An 18,497-nucleotide genomic window follows, 5' to 3' on the forward strand; every position below is an offset into this window, starting at 1 on the left:
TCCAAAACCCAATAGACAGGATCTCTCTCCCATGTCATTATGGTGCTCTAATGATATTTACACAACACCTCTTGATTCAGTATTATCATTACAAAACATGTTACTATCTGGTGTTATCCCAGTGGCTCTTTGTGAATACTCTGAGCACAACATCATTCCCAACAAAAAACATGTGTACACAGGTCAGGCTGAAAGAGTGAGAGGAGCTACATAGGTGAGAATATGAACGCAAGTTTAGCAGCAATGGTATCAAGATCTTCCTTGAGCTGCGGATCTTCTGGTCCTTTAATCGACCATTGTTCCAGTCTGATGTTTATGTCATTTAGTAATAGATCTCCATCCTCTTGACAGTGAAGTTGAATCATGCGGTCGATGCATTTGACCAAGTACTTGCTGGATCTTAGCTTAAACTGGTTAATAAACTCATGTGCGTCCTCTTCAGCTTCAAAGCTCGATACACACATACTCTCCAAAGTGTCGGTTAAGTTGAAAAGAAGGCGTGCGCCTTCAACAGCATCCTCCTTGGTTATTTCATTAGACATCAACATAGATGTTTTAGAGCTTCCCTTTGCTTGTTTGAATCTGTTAATCCGCAACTTCTTGATAGCTAGCATTTTCCCAGTTGCAGCATAATGCAGTACCAGCTCATACTCTTCGTCTGTTACTGTATATAGAGAGCCAATCAGTACACCAACCACCACTCTTCTTACCAACAGATTGTTTTGGAGGCTTGAGCTGGAAGATGTAACTGAAAATGAATTGTTGATCTTGTTGTGAAATTCTCTGACCATGTCTTCCACAGTACTAGAAGCTGGTTCCTTTCTCTTGCCAGTTATAGACTCACTACGTTGTGACATCTCTGAGACTCTGATGAGAGACTTAGTTAGTGATTCTTGAATGCTTCCACTCGCAGGGTTCAGAATCCAAGCAATGTATGTTGCTGCGGCAACATATAGCCCTTCCACATCACATGTTTGTTTCCTTTCACCCACTTGTGAGGCGTATCTATGGTGAATGTTTTCTAATGAACTTCCTCCAGAGAAGAGCATAGCAGAAGCAAAGTAAAACCAGTCTGGGAAGTTTATAGCCAAAGCCCTGCAAGAAGACACAACATCATACAAAAATCACACACACATCAAATATGTGGGAGTCAATTTGCATCGTCATGTTAAGTTACCATTCGGTTTTGTCATCTAGTGCTTGGACTTTTATTGGAGTAGGCTTGCAATTATGAGCTAACGTCACGAGAGAGTTGGAGGAGAGAGGACCAGTCAAGATTCTCAGAAACTGATACTTGTGAGGAAAATATGCATCAGAGAATGGCAACATGGAAGCTAGTTCCATAGGTATACCCCACAACGTTGGTCTTGAAACTGTGTCCACTATTGCAGAGACCAAAGCCGCAAGTAACTCAAAGACTGAAGCAAGTCCCCTGGAAGTTAAGAACGAAAGCACATTAGAAAGCAATAAAAGATGGAAAGCTAGTTGGATATAGGAACTCACGTAAGCAAAAGCCACTTATGCAAGAGAGCTCTGGCGTTGATAAACATAGAAGACGAAAGCGCTAAGCAGACGACTATATCACGCCACTCTGCCCTCTCGAATAGCTCCTTGTTTAGACAAAGGAAAGGCCTCTCCACCACATCTTTCAAGATTCTTGAAACGTCTTCCTTCAAAGTCAAAGGGTCTTGATACCAGAACAGGATCCTGGTCATCAAAAAGTGTCAGACCGGTCTACCAATTTTGTCTGAAACAAGAGGGAGAAACGTGGCTTCAGTTTCACAAATTTTAACATAGCCAGGGATAGAAGAAGCAGTGCAAGAGGTTAAACCTCAGAGGTATCTTGTCGTTCTCTAAAGATGATTCTCTTGGTAAGTAAGCAAGAAGCTTAGACACACCCATGTTTCTTCCATCAGCTAACTTTCTAGCTCTGCATGATGTTGAAGCTGCTGATCTCACAACAGCTTCGAACAATAGTCTTCCTATAAACAGTTCCAAGTAAGAAACAAAAAAAAAAACAAAGCTTTAAGATAAAAAGCTAAAACCATAAACCCACCATTTGCTCCCAACTTATCAATAATGTCCTTAGAGAGTTCAATCAATTCCTCAGAGCACTGAGGTAAAAAACTCGAGCTCCCAAACTGTAAAGTTTCCTCCTTTCGATACCTAACCACCTTGCAACTGGTTGAAGATGATAAGACGGAGACAATCGTCTTCACCAGATACTCAATCGCCGAATCAAAAACCTGAGAGACGAAACGACCGCACACAAAGTAAAGAAACAAAGATCGAGACTTTTAAGAGACAATCATCATGTACTGAAAACCTGAGGTGACTTGAAGCACATTAGAGACATCGTCGCGTCTAAAACCCTAAACCCAGAATCCTCGCCGTTGGTGTCAAGAGTTAGCGATCGGTTGAGCTCTGAGATAGCTCGTCCCATAGAGGAAGAAGGCTCGTTTAATTCTTCTTCGAGGACTCGGTCTCCGTTCTCGAGACGGTATGAAAGCGCGGCCAAGAGGTCGGCGACGGCTGACGGAGAGGACATCGGAGACATGAGCAGAGTCGCCGGCAATTACAGTTAACTTAGGATCACTACAAGACCGTTTAAGCTATATGTTTGTAATTAGTAATTTCGTACGGCCCATTAATAGCAAAAAAGCCCAAGCCCAATTAATACTCAGGCTTAATCTTTGACAACATAGTCTTTCATGATGAGTTTTCTACTCTATCTTGTGACTCATAAATTTTTTTAAAATATATATTTTAAAATAGGGAGAATTGTTGGAATATTCCTAAGAGCATCTTTATTAGTGTATTTCAACACATCTTAAGACAATATAATAAAAGAAAAAAATTGAAATAGTGATCAGAGATGTGTATCTCAAGGTCTTCCACAAGAAGTGTTTTGGTGAGATTATTAGGGTGACGTGGTACTAAATTTCACTTTTTATTTTATTTTATTAACTTTTCACATTTAAGATATATCTCTTCACATATCCCATTAAAAATGCTCTAAGGCAAGCTCATATTAAAGAAATGCCAATGATTATACATAATTAAAAAAGAAATAATTTTTTGGTATTGTGCAGACGAAAATGCCTTTCCTTTATTGAATACAGGTCAGACTGCAGAAAAAATGTGTGTCAGACTGCAGAGAAGGCGTGTGTCAGACTGCAGAGATGGACAGCAGGACAGACGATGGACTGTTGGATAAATCAGCGAAGATTAAATTGAAATTACGTTAGCGATAAAATATTCTATAGCAGCTAATATATTGTGTTATATATCATATATATATATTAACGGTTAACTTTGTTGTTATACAGCGTATAACTCTAAATTTTAGCAGGTAAACATTATTTTAGCAATTTTAGCAGGTACACATTATTTTAGCTGAAAACTAATTTTTGGTCAAATTATAACTAGTGTAATGTATAACCTCTAAGGTATAGTAGTATATATCATCTAACATGTATGGAATAACTTATAAAAAGATGTATAAGCTCACACGTTATTTATTCAATCATTTATCATCTACACAAACTATGTATCAATGAACATTAAATCTCTTGTAATATCATACAAACCAATTATCAATTATTTGGTAGCATATAATGTATCAGCTAACAATATACGTACCAAGTAACAAATCGGTTAACGGATAACAATCAACTTATCATGTAACTTATTAATTCACAGACATGTATCAATCTGTTTGTAAGTTAATAAACCAAGTATCAGCTAAACAAATCATGTACCAGTTAACGTAAAGACGTTTGTAACATCATGTTAACACAATTATGAATTATTCGGTATCAAACTATGTGTCAGATACTAAAACATGTAAGAAATCGTTTATCATATAAAACTTGTATCATATAAAAATGATAGTTATGAATTCTTCGGTATCAAACTATGTGTCAAATAAAACAGTTATGAATTCTTCGGTATCAAACTATGTGTCAGATACCAAAACATATAAGAAATCATTTATCATATAAAATTGTATCAGATAACAAATAATGTATCAGATAGCAACTTATTAATCAACTCCATTTATCAATCCATTTGTCAGCTAACAAACTAAATATAAAAAATGTTCAAATTCACAAGTTATTTATTCAATTATTTATCATCTACACAAACTATGTATCAAAACAAGTTTCTTGTAATATCATACAAACTAATTATCAATTATTTGGTATCATATAATGTATCAGCTAACAATACATGTACCAAGTAACAAATCGGTTAACGGATAACAACCAACTTATCATGTAACTTATTAATTCACAGACATGTATCAATCTGTTTGTGAGCTAATAAACCAAATATCAGCTAAACAAATCATGTACCACTTAACGTAAGGACTTATATAACACCATGTTAAACAGTTATGAATTCTTCAATATCAAACTATGTGTCAGATACCAAAACATGTATGAGGATTTACAATAAATTATAACATAGAAAAAGAGAGAAAAATAAGAAAAAGAAAAAGAGAAAAATAAAATATACAGCACGAAAAAAAACATAAAAAATAAACATAAAAATAAACTTTGAATTGTCTCTTGATTTTACGTGGAGAGAAGAGAAGAGAGAGAGAGACAGAAAAGTGAGAGAGAGAGTGACAGAAAAGTGACTGGCCACCTGACAGAAAACAGAAAAAAAGAGAAAGAGTGACAGATGGATAAAATCGTCCAGCAAAAATAGATTGTATGAAAAATGGTATGTTGCCAGTTAAGGATCTAAATAAGGGTAATCTCACCAATTTCTCTTTAAAATATTTTATTAACTAATAAACATGTTGTAGATATCAAAAAAAATCACCACACATTTTATTGACAGTAAATCAGTAATTACTCTTTTAGATTATTATATTTAATTTGTAAATTTATATAAATTTAACTAAACTTTAGATGTTTTTAATGTGTGAAAATTCTTTTAAAAAATATCCTTGCAAAACAGAGGATTTATTTTTGTAATGTAGTCAGTTTTTGAGTAAGAGTTTGATCCCTGCCTCTCTCTCTCTCTCGATATATATATATCTAAATAATACATGAGTTTTGTCAACTCCTCTGCACCCACTGCTTCGTAGGTTTTCTTGGATCTTGCGAGGTCTGCTTCCTTCTGTTGACATTACTATGTCCCCGCCCTCCTCGGCCTCTGCCTCTCCTGTTGTTGGAGCTGCTAGAGTTCGTCTCTGATTCAGCTTCTTTGTGTTCCACTTGTTGTCCCATCTCTCGAGCTTCTTCTTGGTTTGATGAAGATGATGCAGGAGCTGGTGGAGGAGGAAGATACATACCGGGCACAACCGATATGTTTTTCTTTGGTTGAACCAGACCTCCCTTTTCTTCCTGCGTCTTTAAAATCGCCTCAAACCGCTCTCTTCTCATGTTCTCTGACTCTGACTGGAGCAGTGGGTCTTCTTTGTCCTCACCTTGTACCAAACCAGTTTCCTGTTCGGTTCCAAATCACGAAAGCTAGAATCAACGCAAAGACAAATACATATGGTCAAATATTAGTGGCTTACTCACCTGTTGAGATGACTGAGCACCTACTAAGCCGAGAACATGTTCAATATCACTCGCATGAACAACTTTCCGGCACACAGGACAGTTGCCCAAGCTTTTATCTACTGATCCAGAGTTACCTGCAATAATACTTAAAATTTTATTTAGAATTATTTAATTGAACTCCCCCTTCTTCAGAGTATTTAATTCCTTTCCAGTTTCCATCAAAAAAAAAAAAGACATTATCTCACCATGTTCTGAATCAGCTTCTTTCTCTGTGTGAAGCCAATTCCACCACCTAATGATGCACTCACTGATAACTTGAAATCAGTGTAAGAAATATTAGACACCTTAATAAACATTGGTAAAAATAATCATTGGTAACAGAAGAGGTCAACGATTCTTTTACCAGTGGAAACAGTGGAAGCAAGACATGAGCTTCATAAAGGGCATTGGATTACTCTCGCCATCCTCAGGGAATAAGGGATACAAACAAAGTGGACAATCTCCATCCGGATGGTTCATAATCGTCAGCCTCTCAACTGCTTCCTAGAAACAACATACATATGTTTCTTATATCCTAACAAAATCAGTTATATATACTACTATTGATTTAAACAAGAAAATGAATTTTGAAGATTCTTATTACCTCACAAAGTGCAACTAGCATCAGAGAAGATGATAGCTCAGAAGCTTTCTCATGCACAAACCCAATCAAAAGCTTTTGCCTTTGCTCATCAAGACCCTTGGATTCAATCAGACTAATCTCCGGCGGTTCTTCTGGATACTGTAACAACATGAAGAAAGATCCTTTCTAGCTCAATAAGACAGCCAATGATGATTTCTCTACAACACTGAAACCAAACAGTTAGTACCTTAGAACCTGCTTGTATTCTCACAACAGCTTCCACAAACTACAGAACAAAACAATGGTTAAGCATTAAAAAATCAAAACTTTTTGCATCTAGCTTATTGTACGATCGACCCAATACAACCCTAATTAGACAAATCTCCAATGCGTAAGAAAGTTTCGATTTTTTTTTAAAAGAATCAATCAAAAACCTGCTGAGAAGAGATCTCGGCGGTGCGGGGCTTGATGTGGAGGTGAAGATGAGGAGGATATGAATCCACTATGACGGCTTCGTCTCCGTAAACTGCTTCTACGGCTTCCATCTCCATCGCCACCTCTTCCTCTGTCATTTTTTTGGTCAGGCGACAGCGGAGAGACGGCGATGAAGCGGAGGGAGGGATGTCCGAAGCAGACCTTTTTTCTGTAATGACTCGGTTTCGCCACGTATTCATTTATTTATAGACTATTTTCTATTTCGTTTAAACGACCCCCATATTATTCCAATAATTCGGAATTCGACCAATTCTGACCATTCCTGCTCAAATTCAACCTCTCGCCACTGAGATTTCGCATTATTTTTACTAATCATACAATTACACTCGATTGCAAAACTAAACTATAGTTACATTTTTGATAAAAAAAAAACTATAGTTACATTCATTCAAAACTAGGACACAACATCATCATCAATAGAAATTTTAGTCCGTTATGTATATAGTGGCGGCCGACCAACATTCAATTATTAAGAGAGTTCATAAACTAAGTTTTAATCCAACATAACAAATATAAATAGGGAATTCGGCCTAAAAAATCATGAACTTTGCACGAATTGCCATAATAAATACGAACATATTGGCTGGCCAAAAAAACACCGAACTATATTTGACTTAAAATTTTAATCAGTAAATTATCGCTGACTCGCCAAATTAAACACACCGTTACAGAATGATTAAACGACGTTTGCAAAAATCATTAAGTAAAACGACGTCGTTTTACCTATTTTTATTATCAAAAATATGTTGTTCGCGTGGGTCGATCCTGAGAACTCATGGCCAAATGACAAGGTTTCTTGCCACTAGACTACTGTCACTTTTAAAAATATCCATAACATGTTTTCTTTTATTGAGTATCAAACAAATCTCAAAAATCCAAATTCTTTTTAAAAAATTCTAAAAAATCTTAAAAATTCAAGAAAATTCTGAAAAGTAAAATTAAAATCGAAATTACAAATAAGTTTAAAAAAAAAAATCAATACATTAAAATTTTCAAAAAAGAAGTAAAATAATTCAAAAAATGCAACGAATTAACTTTAATGATTAAAAACTTGAAACATAATTTTAAATAAATTAACGTATGTAATATGAAATAAAAATGATATTTATCACACTATAGATTTTAGTATGAATAATGAATTTAAGATAAAATAGACAAATGATAATTAAGATACAATAAACCAATGATATTATCACAAAATATTTTTCTAAAATATGATAATAATTAAATGAAAAACATTTGTAGTGTGATAAATATCATTTTTCTATTTTATCTCAAATATATTAATTTATAAAAAAAAGTATGATTAATGTATTTAAGATAAAAAAACTCAAATGATCTTAGATACATTAATTTTTATAAAAAAATTTAATGTTTTGATTTTTTTTTAAATATTTATAATTTCAATTTTAATTTTAATTTTCAGAATTTTCTTGAATTTTTAAGATTTTTTGGAATTTTTTAAAAAAGGATTTAGATTTTTCGAGATTTGTTTGATACTCAATAAAAGAAAACATATTATGGATATTCTTAAAAGTGACAGTAGTCTAGTGGCAAGAAACCTCGTCATTTGGCCAAGAGTTCTCAGGTTCGACCCACGCGAACAACATATTTTTGATAATAAAAATAGGTAAAACGACGTCGTTTCATTCCATCTCAAAACGACGTCGTTTTACTTAACGATCGTATTTAACGTTGATTAACCACCGTCTTAACTGTTAGTTAACGGTGTCTTAATCTGGTCGGTCAATCAAAGTTTCTTAATAAACCGATAAAAATCAACAAAAGTTCAAACTTTTTTTGGCCAGCCTCGAGTCCATGTTTCTTTTGGCCATTCTTGCCATGTTCAGTGTTTTTTTGGCCGAATTCCCAATATAAATATAAACAATAAGATGGAAAATCAAACCAAATGCACAAGTGGATCAAAAGTTGAATAAACTAACCAGAGCTATAAAATCTATATTTTACATGTGATAAATCATTAATATATAATTTTAACTTATGTTATGTGATGTTTATTTTTCAATGTTGATCCATTTTTGTATATGTTCTTTGTCATCTATTTTCTCTCCAGAGTTGTAGCATTATTCATATTAATATACACAAAAACGATTTCTTCATATCATAATTTCTATCTAATCCTTTTTGGGAAAAAAATATATTTCTATTTATGTTCATAATAATGTTTTATAAAATCTAGGTACCACTGAAAAAGGGGCGTTTTGTTCAGTTTTATATGTACGATGATTAAGTAAATGTAGAAATCATTCGCGGCAAAAACGTAAATAAGAAAAAGATTCACGATATAAAAAATCAATAACGATAACGGAGTGAAGTTTAACGGCGAATCTGCCGACGGAGCCGAGCGGATAGGGCGAAGCCGTACTAACAGAGCTTGTCGGAAAAAAAAACTATTTATCGCTGCTAATTTTCCGTACACTGTAAGTAATTCGATTCGATGCTGCAAATTTAACATTTTTTTTTTATAAATTGACTCCATCTTCAGACACTGTTCAATGAATCTTTGCTTTACATTCAAAAATTTCTTTTATGGAGTTTTGTACGATTCATCAAGAGAAACATGAGAATCATTTGCAATTCTGACAAGTAATTATGTCTTTTTTATTAATATATAAACAAGTCCAATTTTATTTGCAGACAATCTTACTCATGTTCTTATGTTCTGTGATAACTCTAGTGGTTTCATAACACATAACACTAATTATTAATACATTTTGCAACTTACTTAGGTTCCACGCAATCCAACCATCTTCAGAACCTGTTCTTCTTGACAGTATCAATGAATCTCTGCTTTGTGAGATCGTTTCTTGAGATATACTCAAGAAAATCGTTAAAGCTGAAATCTCCATAAGCAGCTGGTTTGTCTTCATTGACGAGCTGAGGTGCTGGACTTATCTTCGTGTTCATTGGTAAGCTGTGAAGGCTCGCGAAAGAGAGGCGGTTGACATCTTTGTTCACTGTTACTCGATGAACCACGCTCTTGTACACGCCATTGCTCATCACTTCAACCTGATCTCCCAGCTGCACTATCAAAGCTCCTTCGATGTACGGCACACAGATCCAGTTGTTGTTTCTGTCCTTTATCTGAAGCCCCTGGCTGCTCTGGAGTAAGATGGTCAGTGAGCTGAAGTCCGAGTGTGGTGGCATCCCCAAGGCAATCTCGGGTTCTGGACACGCTGGGTAGCAGTTCACCGCCATGACTTGTGACCCTTCTTCGAGTTCTTCTTGTAAGTAACTTTTCTCGAGGCCTAGACTTTCTGAGATGGCTTCCATTAGTTGCTTATGTAGCACGTGCGTTGCCTCCGAGTATTTCCCCACTCTTTCCCTGATAGTAAGAAGATAGATCACATCAGTTTTGAGTCACAAGAGTTATGCGTATATAGGTTTACTTACTTGTAGCATGGAGGGTTGGATGGCCAGAGATCGATCCACTTTGAGAGAGGATGGGAGTAATGTTTGATGAAGTCTCTCCAGTAATGAACACTGTCCGTTGAATGGTTTATGCTGGTGCCATATCTTACTGGCGTATGAACATCATCAGAAACCAGAAGCATCTTCTCATCGGCAGGTAGGTCAAAGAACCTTGTAGCTGCATCTAGGGTATCTCTCATCACTGATGATGATATTCCATGGTTTGTAACCTGTTGATGAGTTAGCAAGTTTTGGATTAGAGTTATGTACTCAATAAGAGGGATACAAATGACACTAGTATAGTGTGTTTTATTGAAACAGAGCAGCATACATGACATTTGCATGAATAATAAAGATAAGCATTGTGACATGTATACTTATTTTTATCCTCAATAAAGACAGAAACTAAGGACTTTATCTTTTTCATTTATATTTTGTTTTGGTAAGGACTTAGTTGATTGGTGGAAATACAAACGAAAAAGAAAAAAAGAACTCATAAATCTTATATATAGTGTGTGATTGGTAGATGTTATAAGTTCATTGCATACTAATCCTAGTGACCCGAGCAATGTAACACACATGGCCTAAATCTAATGAACTGAGAGATACACATGAATAGGACACTTTTGGATTGTAATAGTTCATGAATCTGAGTTACATAAACTCGTCACGTGTCTTACCCGTGTAGTTTATGTAGCTGAAAACAAGAATATTACCTGAAAGAAACCAAACTCCTTGCAGGCCATTTCAATCTCATGGATGACACTGGGTCGAAGCAGAGGATCATGTAAGAAGGAGAGATCAATGACGGGAAGATTGATGCTACCAGTGCCAATGCTTGGAGTGAGAACTGGTCGTTGTGAAGGAGGAAGAATGTAACGGGTAGGCACATTAGGGACACCTGACTCTGTAAGTGCCATAGCACTAGTAAAGCAATCACCAAGCACATTTTTATTTGTTTTCTCCATTTCTTTTTGCAAGAATCTGTTTTGGTACTTTAGGACCTAACCTTGTCTCCCTACTTATAGTAAGCAGGCATGCAAAGCGTGTTCTTATATACACATGAAGATAACATGGTCTTTATTTTAAAAGGTCATTGTTTCTTCTCTTCTATATGAAAACGGTTTTGGAAACTACCGGCTTGTGTTCATATACATAAACATTAAATGAATGGTTAGATACTTAGTATATAAAAAAGGGGGAATTCTTATTTGCTATTGGATTTGCCACATCAGAGCTTGAAAGGTATTTGTGAAAGGTGTATGACTAGTTGCATTTTTTGCTTTTTAGATTAAACTATTATTATATGAAAAGAGTCATCATGTTAACAGATTCTTATTTTTTTCATTTTTAATAGAAAACCATGAACCTCTCATTTTTTTGTGCATATACGTCATCAGGAAGACTGAGAATTGGTATAAGTTCATGGAGATCATTACTACTCTATGTGAACTGTTGTCTTTTCTAGTGAGTAATGGGTTTTTGGATTTATATGAAGGTGAACTTGGGCTTATCTGTATTTGGCTCAAATCAAATAGGTAGGGTGATTTCTTTTGGATGAATGATAAAAGTGATGATTTGTTTTCTTGTGCATCAGGGAACAAAGAAGACAAAGAGAGAAAGTGGTGAGATTCAATGGAAGGAGAAATATGGAAATGCAAAAGAAAAGAAAAAATAATAAGTGGTGACAAGTTGAGAGACAAATACAACTTGGCGGCTCCAGTTTCAAATCTGCATAGTAATGTCTCAAAACAAGTATATCTCTTCACCTTCTTGTTACATAATGAACCTTGAAGGTCTGTCTTCTGAAACGTGTTGACTTTTATTTATGTCGGCATTGGGCCTGCAACCTTACCATAAAATGTGCTTACAACATTTCCAAACCCACTGCAAAATTTACGTGGAGAATACAGTCATAAACAAACAAAAAAACATTACTATAAATATAGAGTAATATATTTTTTGTTTATTCATTACTGTATTCTCCACTCTATTTTGCAGTAAATTTTTGCAGTAAATTTTGCAGTGGGATTGGAGATGCTCGGTTAAACAGAGACAGACTGGAGAGAGAGTGAACAAACATGTTGCTACTTGGCAAAAACAACAGTTGTTTACTTGTTCTATAAGACCAGCATTTCTAGAATCATTTGAATAACTAATATAGTAATATATGAATGTGGAAAATGTCAACATTTTACATTTTTTCTGACATTACTCAGAGAATCCATTGTTAGAGAAATGATTGGTTTTCTTAAAAATAACTATTTTGTGAAAGTCAAATTAATAGTAATACTTCTTACCGGATTTTTGTTCTGTCATTGACTATTCTGAATAAAAATTCTCTTTCTTTTTTTTCTGAATAAAAATTCTCTCTTAGATCTTGTAGCCATTCCCCTGCAATCTTGTGGGCAATGTCTTCCAATATTGAAATGGATATTAGAGAATATGGTAGCCCTCTCCTTGCTATCACCTAATTTAAAAAAAAGGTTGTAAGGTTTCATTCCGATTAGAAAGCTTATATACGTTCTATCTATTTTAATTTCTATAATAATAATAATTTTATAGCAACAAAGGGGTCTCTCTCTGTCTATACGTTCACCACAGGTCCACACCGAGGTTTAGTAACAGAGAAACTGTTTTACTTCAACTCGATCGTTGCAATGTTTTTTTTTTTTTGATCGTTGCAATGTTCATACATTTTGTATCTTGTTTCATTCGTCTTTATCTTCTACACACCGAATACTTTAGCAAAAAAAAGAAACAATTGGTAACTTGTTTTAGGTCAACGGTTTAGCGGTCAAACATACTGACTGTATCAAAAAAGCACCCAACATCATTGATGCAAGCTAAATGTGTAAACGACAATTTTGATAAAAATATAGCAAACAACGTAGTCACTTAGCCTTTTATCAAAAAAGAAACATAGTCACATAGGTAAAATAACAATTATCGACTTTGACAATTAATTAACGTTTCGAAATACATTTTTCTGATATGAAACTATCCAAAAAAACGAAAGATGGAGTACAACTTCTTTTTATTTTGAACTTTAGGTTGAGCAAATTGCACATGGATATATAAACTTTAGGTTGAACACTTGAAATATATAGTTCGTCATTTTACGACGACAAAGTTTGAAAAGAAGAAAGAACTGGCAAATATTTAAAATCAATGAATATAAACTAGTTGGCCATCGATCATCTAAGCACGACTTTTTCAAATGTGATCCCTTATGTAACTATATATCTATTAGTAGTTGGCATCGTCCTCCTCATTTCCTCTCTCGATATAACTCTATTCCTTATCTCGATCTCTTTTTCTCTTTTCTTTTGCGTTACTTATCTCAATGGGATCAACCACGGCGGGCGTTCTCTTCCTTCTCCTTCTAGCGGGAGCCCCTGCCGTCTTGGCCGTGACTTTTAAGGTCGGTGATGTTGCTGGCTGGACCAGTGGTGTCAATTACACGACTTGGGTCACTGGAAAGACATTCAGAGTCGGTGACACTCTAGGTATATAAATTGATTTTCATTCCTCTAAAAAAAATTAAATTGCTTGACTAAGAAACATATTTTTAAGTTTAACCTAATAAGCAAATTTGTTTCTTTCTTCTAACCTAACCTTTGTTAGAATTAGAATTAAATTAATTCTTGAAAGATGCTTTATTATTAATCATAAGAAACTATTATATAAAGACTCAATTAATATTAAAAACGGTTAAACTTAATAGAAAATAAAGTTTTAAATTTATTTTATTAAAACAGAAATATTGTGTTGGACTCAATCTTCTTTGTAAGTTTTTAAACTAAATAAATTTATTTATTTTAATGTTAAACCCGTTAAAAATAATTAATACTATCGAACTTTTATTACTTCCTCTCTTATACTGTTGATTGTTTAGTAAATATCCGGTCAGAAATGTATATCATTTGAACACTAATTATATTTGACACACGGAACTTTCTTCTTTCTCATATAGATTATTAGATTTACCGGTTCAACCGAAAGCCGATTAAGCTAAGTAAAATTAAAGAAATAAGTGTAATTATTTTAATAAAATAAATATGTAAATTAAAATTCAAAATTCAATACTTAATACCAATTAACATATTTTATCCAAAAATAAAATCTGCTAGTAAAAACGGATCACAATCTAGATAATGGTTAAATGGAAAAATCACCAAAAACTATGATGTAAAATATTAAACTAATGAAGCCTAAATGTTTAACCGTTATCATGTATCATTGTATAGAGTTCAAGTACGGTCCTTCACACTCGGTGTCCGTTGTGAATAAAGCTGGCTTCGATGCCTGCGACAGTAGCGGAGCTACGCAAAGCTTCTCAGGCGGAGATACTAAGATCAATCTTACAACAGTTGGAACTATACACTTCATTTGCCCTACTCCTGGTCATTGCCTAGGTGGCATGAAACTCGCCGTTCCCGTCCTTGATCCTGCCACTCCTTCCCCAAAATCTCCACCGCTTGCCCCACGCTCTCCGCGTAAACCTAAGACTCCATCTCCATCAGAGTCGCCCTCCCCTTCGCCGTCCTTGCCGACTTCAACAACCCCTTCTCCGTCAAACGCAGCTTTTAAGGGAGTCACGGTGAGCTATGGAATGATGGGGCTCACCATGTTAGTGATATTTGTTGCCATGAGCTAAATTACATAGTGTACAGAGCTTTGTTTGCTCAATATTGTTTTTTGGTCTGGATCTTTGTAACTACTATTACTACACTATCACCTGCTTTTGTTTCTAATGATTTTTTCCTTGTCATTTTCATTTTTGTAATTGGTAAATTGTGCAGGCTATGTATAATCATGTTCTGTTGGATAAGCTTCAAATAGCTTACTTAGAGAACAAGTTATTCATTAAGATAAGTAGAATAACAATAGGATTAGGATTAAGATAAGTTCCTTGTTCATGATGTAATAGGATAAAACTAAGGTTTCTATTACCTATATATAGAGACTAATGTAAGAGATCTCAAGTTAAGAAAGAAGATTAATAAAAACGAAGCTACTGTTTTTGTTATACAAGAGTCTTATACAAGTATTGTCTGAGACTTTATTTGGTATCAGAGCAACCAGGTTATTGTTGCGATTATAAAGTCGAGAAAAAGGTATCCATGGCTGATACTAAAGACTTGACAGAGGTGAAAGTTCCGACACCACCAGGAAGAAGAGAAGATGTTCCAAGTGCAGTAGTTTGTCCAATGCTTACAACGACAAACTACAATGTCTGGGCGAAGAAGATGAAAGCGTTATTTAAGTTTTATAGGGTATGGGAAGCAATTGATCCAGGAACAGAGGACGAAGAAAAGATTAGCATGGCGACTATACTACTGTATCAATCAGTGTCTGAGAGTCTGGTAATGCAGATTGGAGATGATGATACTCCTAAAGAGATTTGGGAATCAATCAAAACAAGAAACGTTGGTGCAGAACGTGTAAAAGAAGCTCGCCTAATAACACTTATGAATGAGTTTGATCGGATTACTATGGAAGATTCAGAGAGTATTGATGTCTTCTCTGGAAAATTATCTGAACTAGTGTCTAAAGCGGCTTCATTAGGTCACAAGATTGATCAACCAAAAGTTGTCAAGAAATTCTTAAACAGTTTACCTCTGAAGTTTTTCCATATGACTGCATCTCTGGAGCAATTATTAGACCTAAATAAAATTCCCTTCGAAGACATTGTAGGGAGACTTAAAGCATATGAGGAACGTCTCAAAGGAAAGTTACCGCAAGATCAACAAACCAGCCTCCTATTCACAAACGCAGTAAGTTCTAATGATCAGAACTCAAGAGGACAAGGGAGAGGCTCGTATCGAGGTCGTGGGCGTGGCAATAGAGGAAGGGGACGTGGAAGAAACAGTTCTGGTGAGAGTAACAAAGAAAAGAGAGATTACTCACAGATTGTTTGCTTTAATTGCAAGAAAAAAGGTCACTTCAAGTCTGTTTGCCCTGAGAAGAAACAAGATGACCACGAACTCAACAAAGCTGATACGGTAGAGGCAGATGCTGCATTATATCTACATGAAACTGTTTTTCTTAACGAAGAAAAGGTGATGCCAAAGAAGTACGAAACCAGCAAAAAGGAAGAGGGAGTTTGGTACTTAGATAATGGCGCAAGTAATCACATGACAGGAGAGGTCTCGTATTTTGCAGAGTTGAATCATAACATCAAAGGTAAAGTTAAGTTTGGAGATGGATCATATGTAGATATTGATGGAAAAGGTACAATCCTGTTTGAAGCTAAAACAGGGGAACAAAAGCTACTTACTGATATCTACTATATCCCGGAGCTAAAGAGCAATATACTAAGTCTAGGGCAAGCCACCGAGCAAGGTTGTGACATCAGAATGAAAGATGATTATCTGACATTAAGAGACCCTGATGGTAGGTTACTGATAAAAGTTTTAAGAGCGCCTAACCGTCTTTACAAGATCACTCTTAAGGTCGGTAAACCAACATGTTTCCTTGCCAAAGTAGAAGAAGAAGCATGGAGATGGCATGCTAGACTTGGGCATATTAGTTTCAAGACCATAAGAACGATGTCAACTCATGATATGGTCCGTGGACTTCCTGAGATTCAAGAAGAAAAAGAGATCTGCGAGTCGTGCTTGGTTGGAAAGCAAACGCGACATGTCTTCCCAAAAGCAACTACTTACAGATCGTCACAAGCTTTGGAACTCCTACATGCTGATCTTTGTGGTCCTATCTCACCATCAACGCCTTCACACAACAAATATATCTTTGTTATAATCGATGATTGTACTAGATATATGTGGACGATCTTGTTGAAAGATAAGAGTGAAGCGTATGAGAAGTTTAAAGAATTCAAGATATATGTTGAGAAGGACATTAAGAAGGAAATCCAGACACTTCGAACGGACAGAGGCGGTGAGTTCACATCAAGAGCTTTCAATGACTTCTGCAGCAAAAGTGGAATCAGACGTCATCTCACGGCTCCATACACGCCTCAACAGAACGGTGTGGTGGAAAGGAGGAATCGAACACTCATGGAGATGTCTCGCAGTCTTCTAAAGGCTATGAATGTCCCAAACTATATGTGGGGGGAAGCTGTACGTCATGCTACGTATCTGATCAACCGTGTTCCCACAAGAGCACTAAAAAATCAGACACCATATGAGAGTCTAAAGAAGAGAAAGCCGAGCATTAGTCACCTAAGGATATTTGGTTGCATCGCTCATGCTAAGATAGACTCTGCTCTCTTAAGAAAGCTTGATGATAGATCATTGACATTAGTTCACCTGGGAACTGAACCAGGATCCAAGGCTTATCGATTGTATAACCCTACAACAAGACAGATAGTTGTAAGCCGCGACGTGATCTTTAATGAGAAGGCTTGCTGGAAGTGGAAGGGAGACGGCAAGGAAAAGATACAAGAACCCGGTATGTTCCACCTATCTTGGGGAACAACTATGGACGTTGGTCACGGTCCTTTCAATATCGTATCTCTGCCGGAAACTCCAGAAGTAGCTACAGAGGAAGTTGCAGAAGAACTTCCTAATATTGCAGAAACCGGAGTAGTCCAACGTCAAGTAGATGAAGATACAGGGTCTGTTGAAATAGAGAACCCTGAACCTAGAAGATCAACTCGTCAAACCGCTCGTCCAAGTTACCTAGAAGATTATCTTCTTATGGCAAACCAAGAATGTGAGATTTTGCTTTTATCACTCGATGATGAACCTCTTAACTATCGAGAAGCAAGCAAAAACAAACGATGGAGATTAGCCTGCTCAGATGAGATTGATTCTATCAACAAGAATGAGACTTGGGTGCTGATTGATAAACCACAAGGAGTGAAAGTTATTGGTCTTCGATGGGTTTTTAAGATCAAACGTGATGCAGATGGTAACATAATCAAGTTTAAAGCAAGGCTAGTAGCCAAAGGATATGTTCAAGAGATGGGGATTGACTTCGATGAAGTATTTGCACCTGTAGCGCGCATTGAAACGATCAGACTCCTGGTAGGATTGGCTGCTACAAGTGACTGGGAAATCCATCACTTGGATGTCAAGACGGCCTTCTTGCACGGAGAACTGAATGAAGACGTCTATGTAGCGCAGCCTGAGGGGTTTGAAAAGAAGGGAGAAGAGCACAAAGTTTTCAAACTCTCTAAAGCATTGTATGGACTACGACAAGCCCCACGAGCCTGGAACACGAAGCTTGATCAGATACTGAAAAGTTTGAAGTTTGTAAGATGCTCCAAAGAAAGTTCTGTTTATCGAAAGGAGGAAGGCAAGAAGCTTTTGATAGTGGCTATCTATGTTGACGATTTGTTTGTAACAGGAAACTCACTCAAATCGATCATGGAGTTTAAGAAGTCAATGGCAGAGAAATTTGAGATGTCGGATCTTGGTAAATTGACATACTATCTAGGTATTGAGGTAAGGCAAGTC

General features: G+C 35.9%; 3 protein-coding genes and 1 long non-coding RNA gene across 8 annotated transcripts; 2 read left to right on the forward strand and 2 right to left on the reverse strand.

Moving 5' to 3' along the window:
• Positions 1-12: 12 nt before the first annotated feature.
• Positions 13-2,600, reverse strand: LOC108854748 (uncharacterized). Its single transcript, XM_018628387.2, has 6 exons — positions 2,327-2,600; positions 2,057-2,246; positions 1,832-1,982; positions 1,504-1,707; positions 1,178-1,432; positions 13-1,095 (listed from the first exon to the last, which is right to left on the reverse strand). Exons 1-6 carry the CDS (start codon positions 2,555-2,557, stop codon positions 207-209), a joined length of 1,920 nt encoding a protein of 639 aa, XP_018483889.1. The 5' UTR covers positions 2,558-2,600; the 3' UTR covers positions 13-206.
• A 2,325-nt stretch (positions 2,601-4,925) lies between these two features.
• LOC108849376 (uncharacterized) lies at positions 4,926-6,788 on the reverse strand. 2 transcript variants are annotated; one of them, XM_018622923.2, is made up of 7 exons: positions 6,579-6,788; positions 6,392-6,430; positions 6,166-6,303; positions 5,926-6,065; positions 5,768-5,829; positions 5,541-5,656; positions 4,926-5,462 (listed from the first exon to the last, which is right to left on the reverse strand). In XM_018622923.2, exons 1-7 carry the CDS (start codon positions 6,714-6,716, stop codon positions 5,073-5,075), a joined length of 1,023 nt encoding a protein of 340 aa, XP_018478425.1. In that variant the 5' UTR covers positions 6,717-6,788; the 3' UTR covers positions 4,926-5,072. The 2 variants fall into 2 exon arrangements, with proteins under 2 accessions (XP_018478425.1, XP_018478426.1); XM_018622924.2 differs by lacking the exon at positions 6,392-6,430 and having other exon boundaries at positions 6,166-6,370; positions 6,579-6,720.
• Positions 6,789-8,896: 2,108 nt separating this feature from the next.
• On the forward strand, positions 8,897-12,369 carry LOC130511826 (uncharacterized). Of its 4 annotated transcripts, none has more exons than XR_008945342.1 (6): positions 8,897-9,080; positions 9,390-9,887; positions 10,044-10,228; positions 10,813-11,163; positions 11,669-11,826; positions 12,098-12,369. It is a non-coding gene; the product is annotated as an uncharacterized LOC130511826 (long non-coding RNA). The 4 variants fall into 4 exon arrangements; XR_008945344.1 differs by lacking the exon at positions 12,098-12,369 and having other exon boundaries at positions 8,902-9,080; positions 10,813-10,980; positions 11,100-11,163; positions 11,669-12,086; XR_008945341.1 differs by lacking the exon at positions 12,098-12,369 and having other exon boundaries at positions 8,902-9,080; positions 11,669-12,086.
• A 992-nt stretch (positions 12,370-13,361) lies between these two features.
• LOC108853071 (uclacyanin-3-like) lies at positions 13,362-15,128 on the forward strand. The gene is made up of 2 exons (XM_018626534.2): positions 13,362-13,580; positions 14,322-15,128. The coding sequence occupies exons 1-2, from the start codon at positions 13,418-13,420 to the stop codon at positions 14,729-14,731; spliced, it is 573 nt and encodes a 190-aa protein (XP_018482036.1). The 5' UTR covers positions 13,362-13,417; the 3' UTR covers positions 14,732-15,128.
• The last annotated feature ends 3,369 nt before the right edge of the window (positions 15,129-18,497 follow it).

Source organism: Raphanus sativus, chromosome 4 (assembly GCF_000801105.2).
Source record: "Raphanus sativus cultivar WK10039 chromosome 4, ASM80110v3, whole genome shotgun sequence".
Taxonomy (NCBI): domain Eukaryota; kingdom Viridiplantae; phylum Streptophyta; class Magnoliopsida; order Brassicales; family Brassicaceae; genus Raphanus; species Raphanus sativus.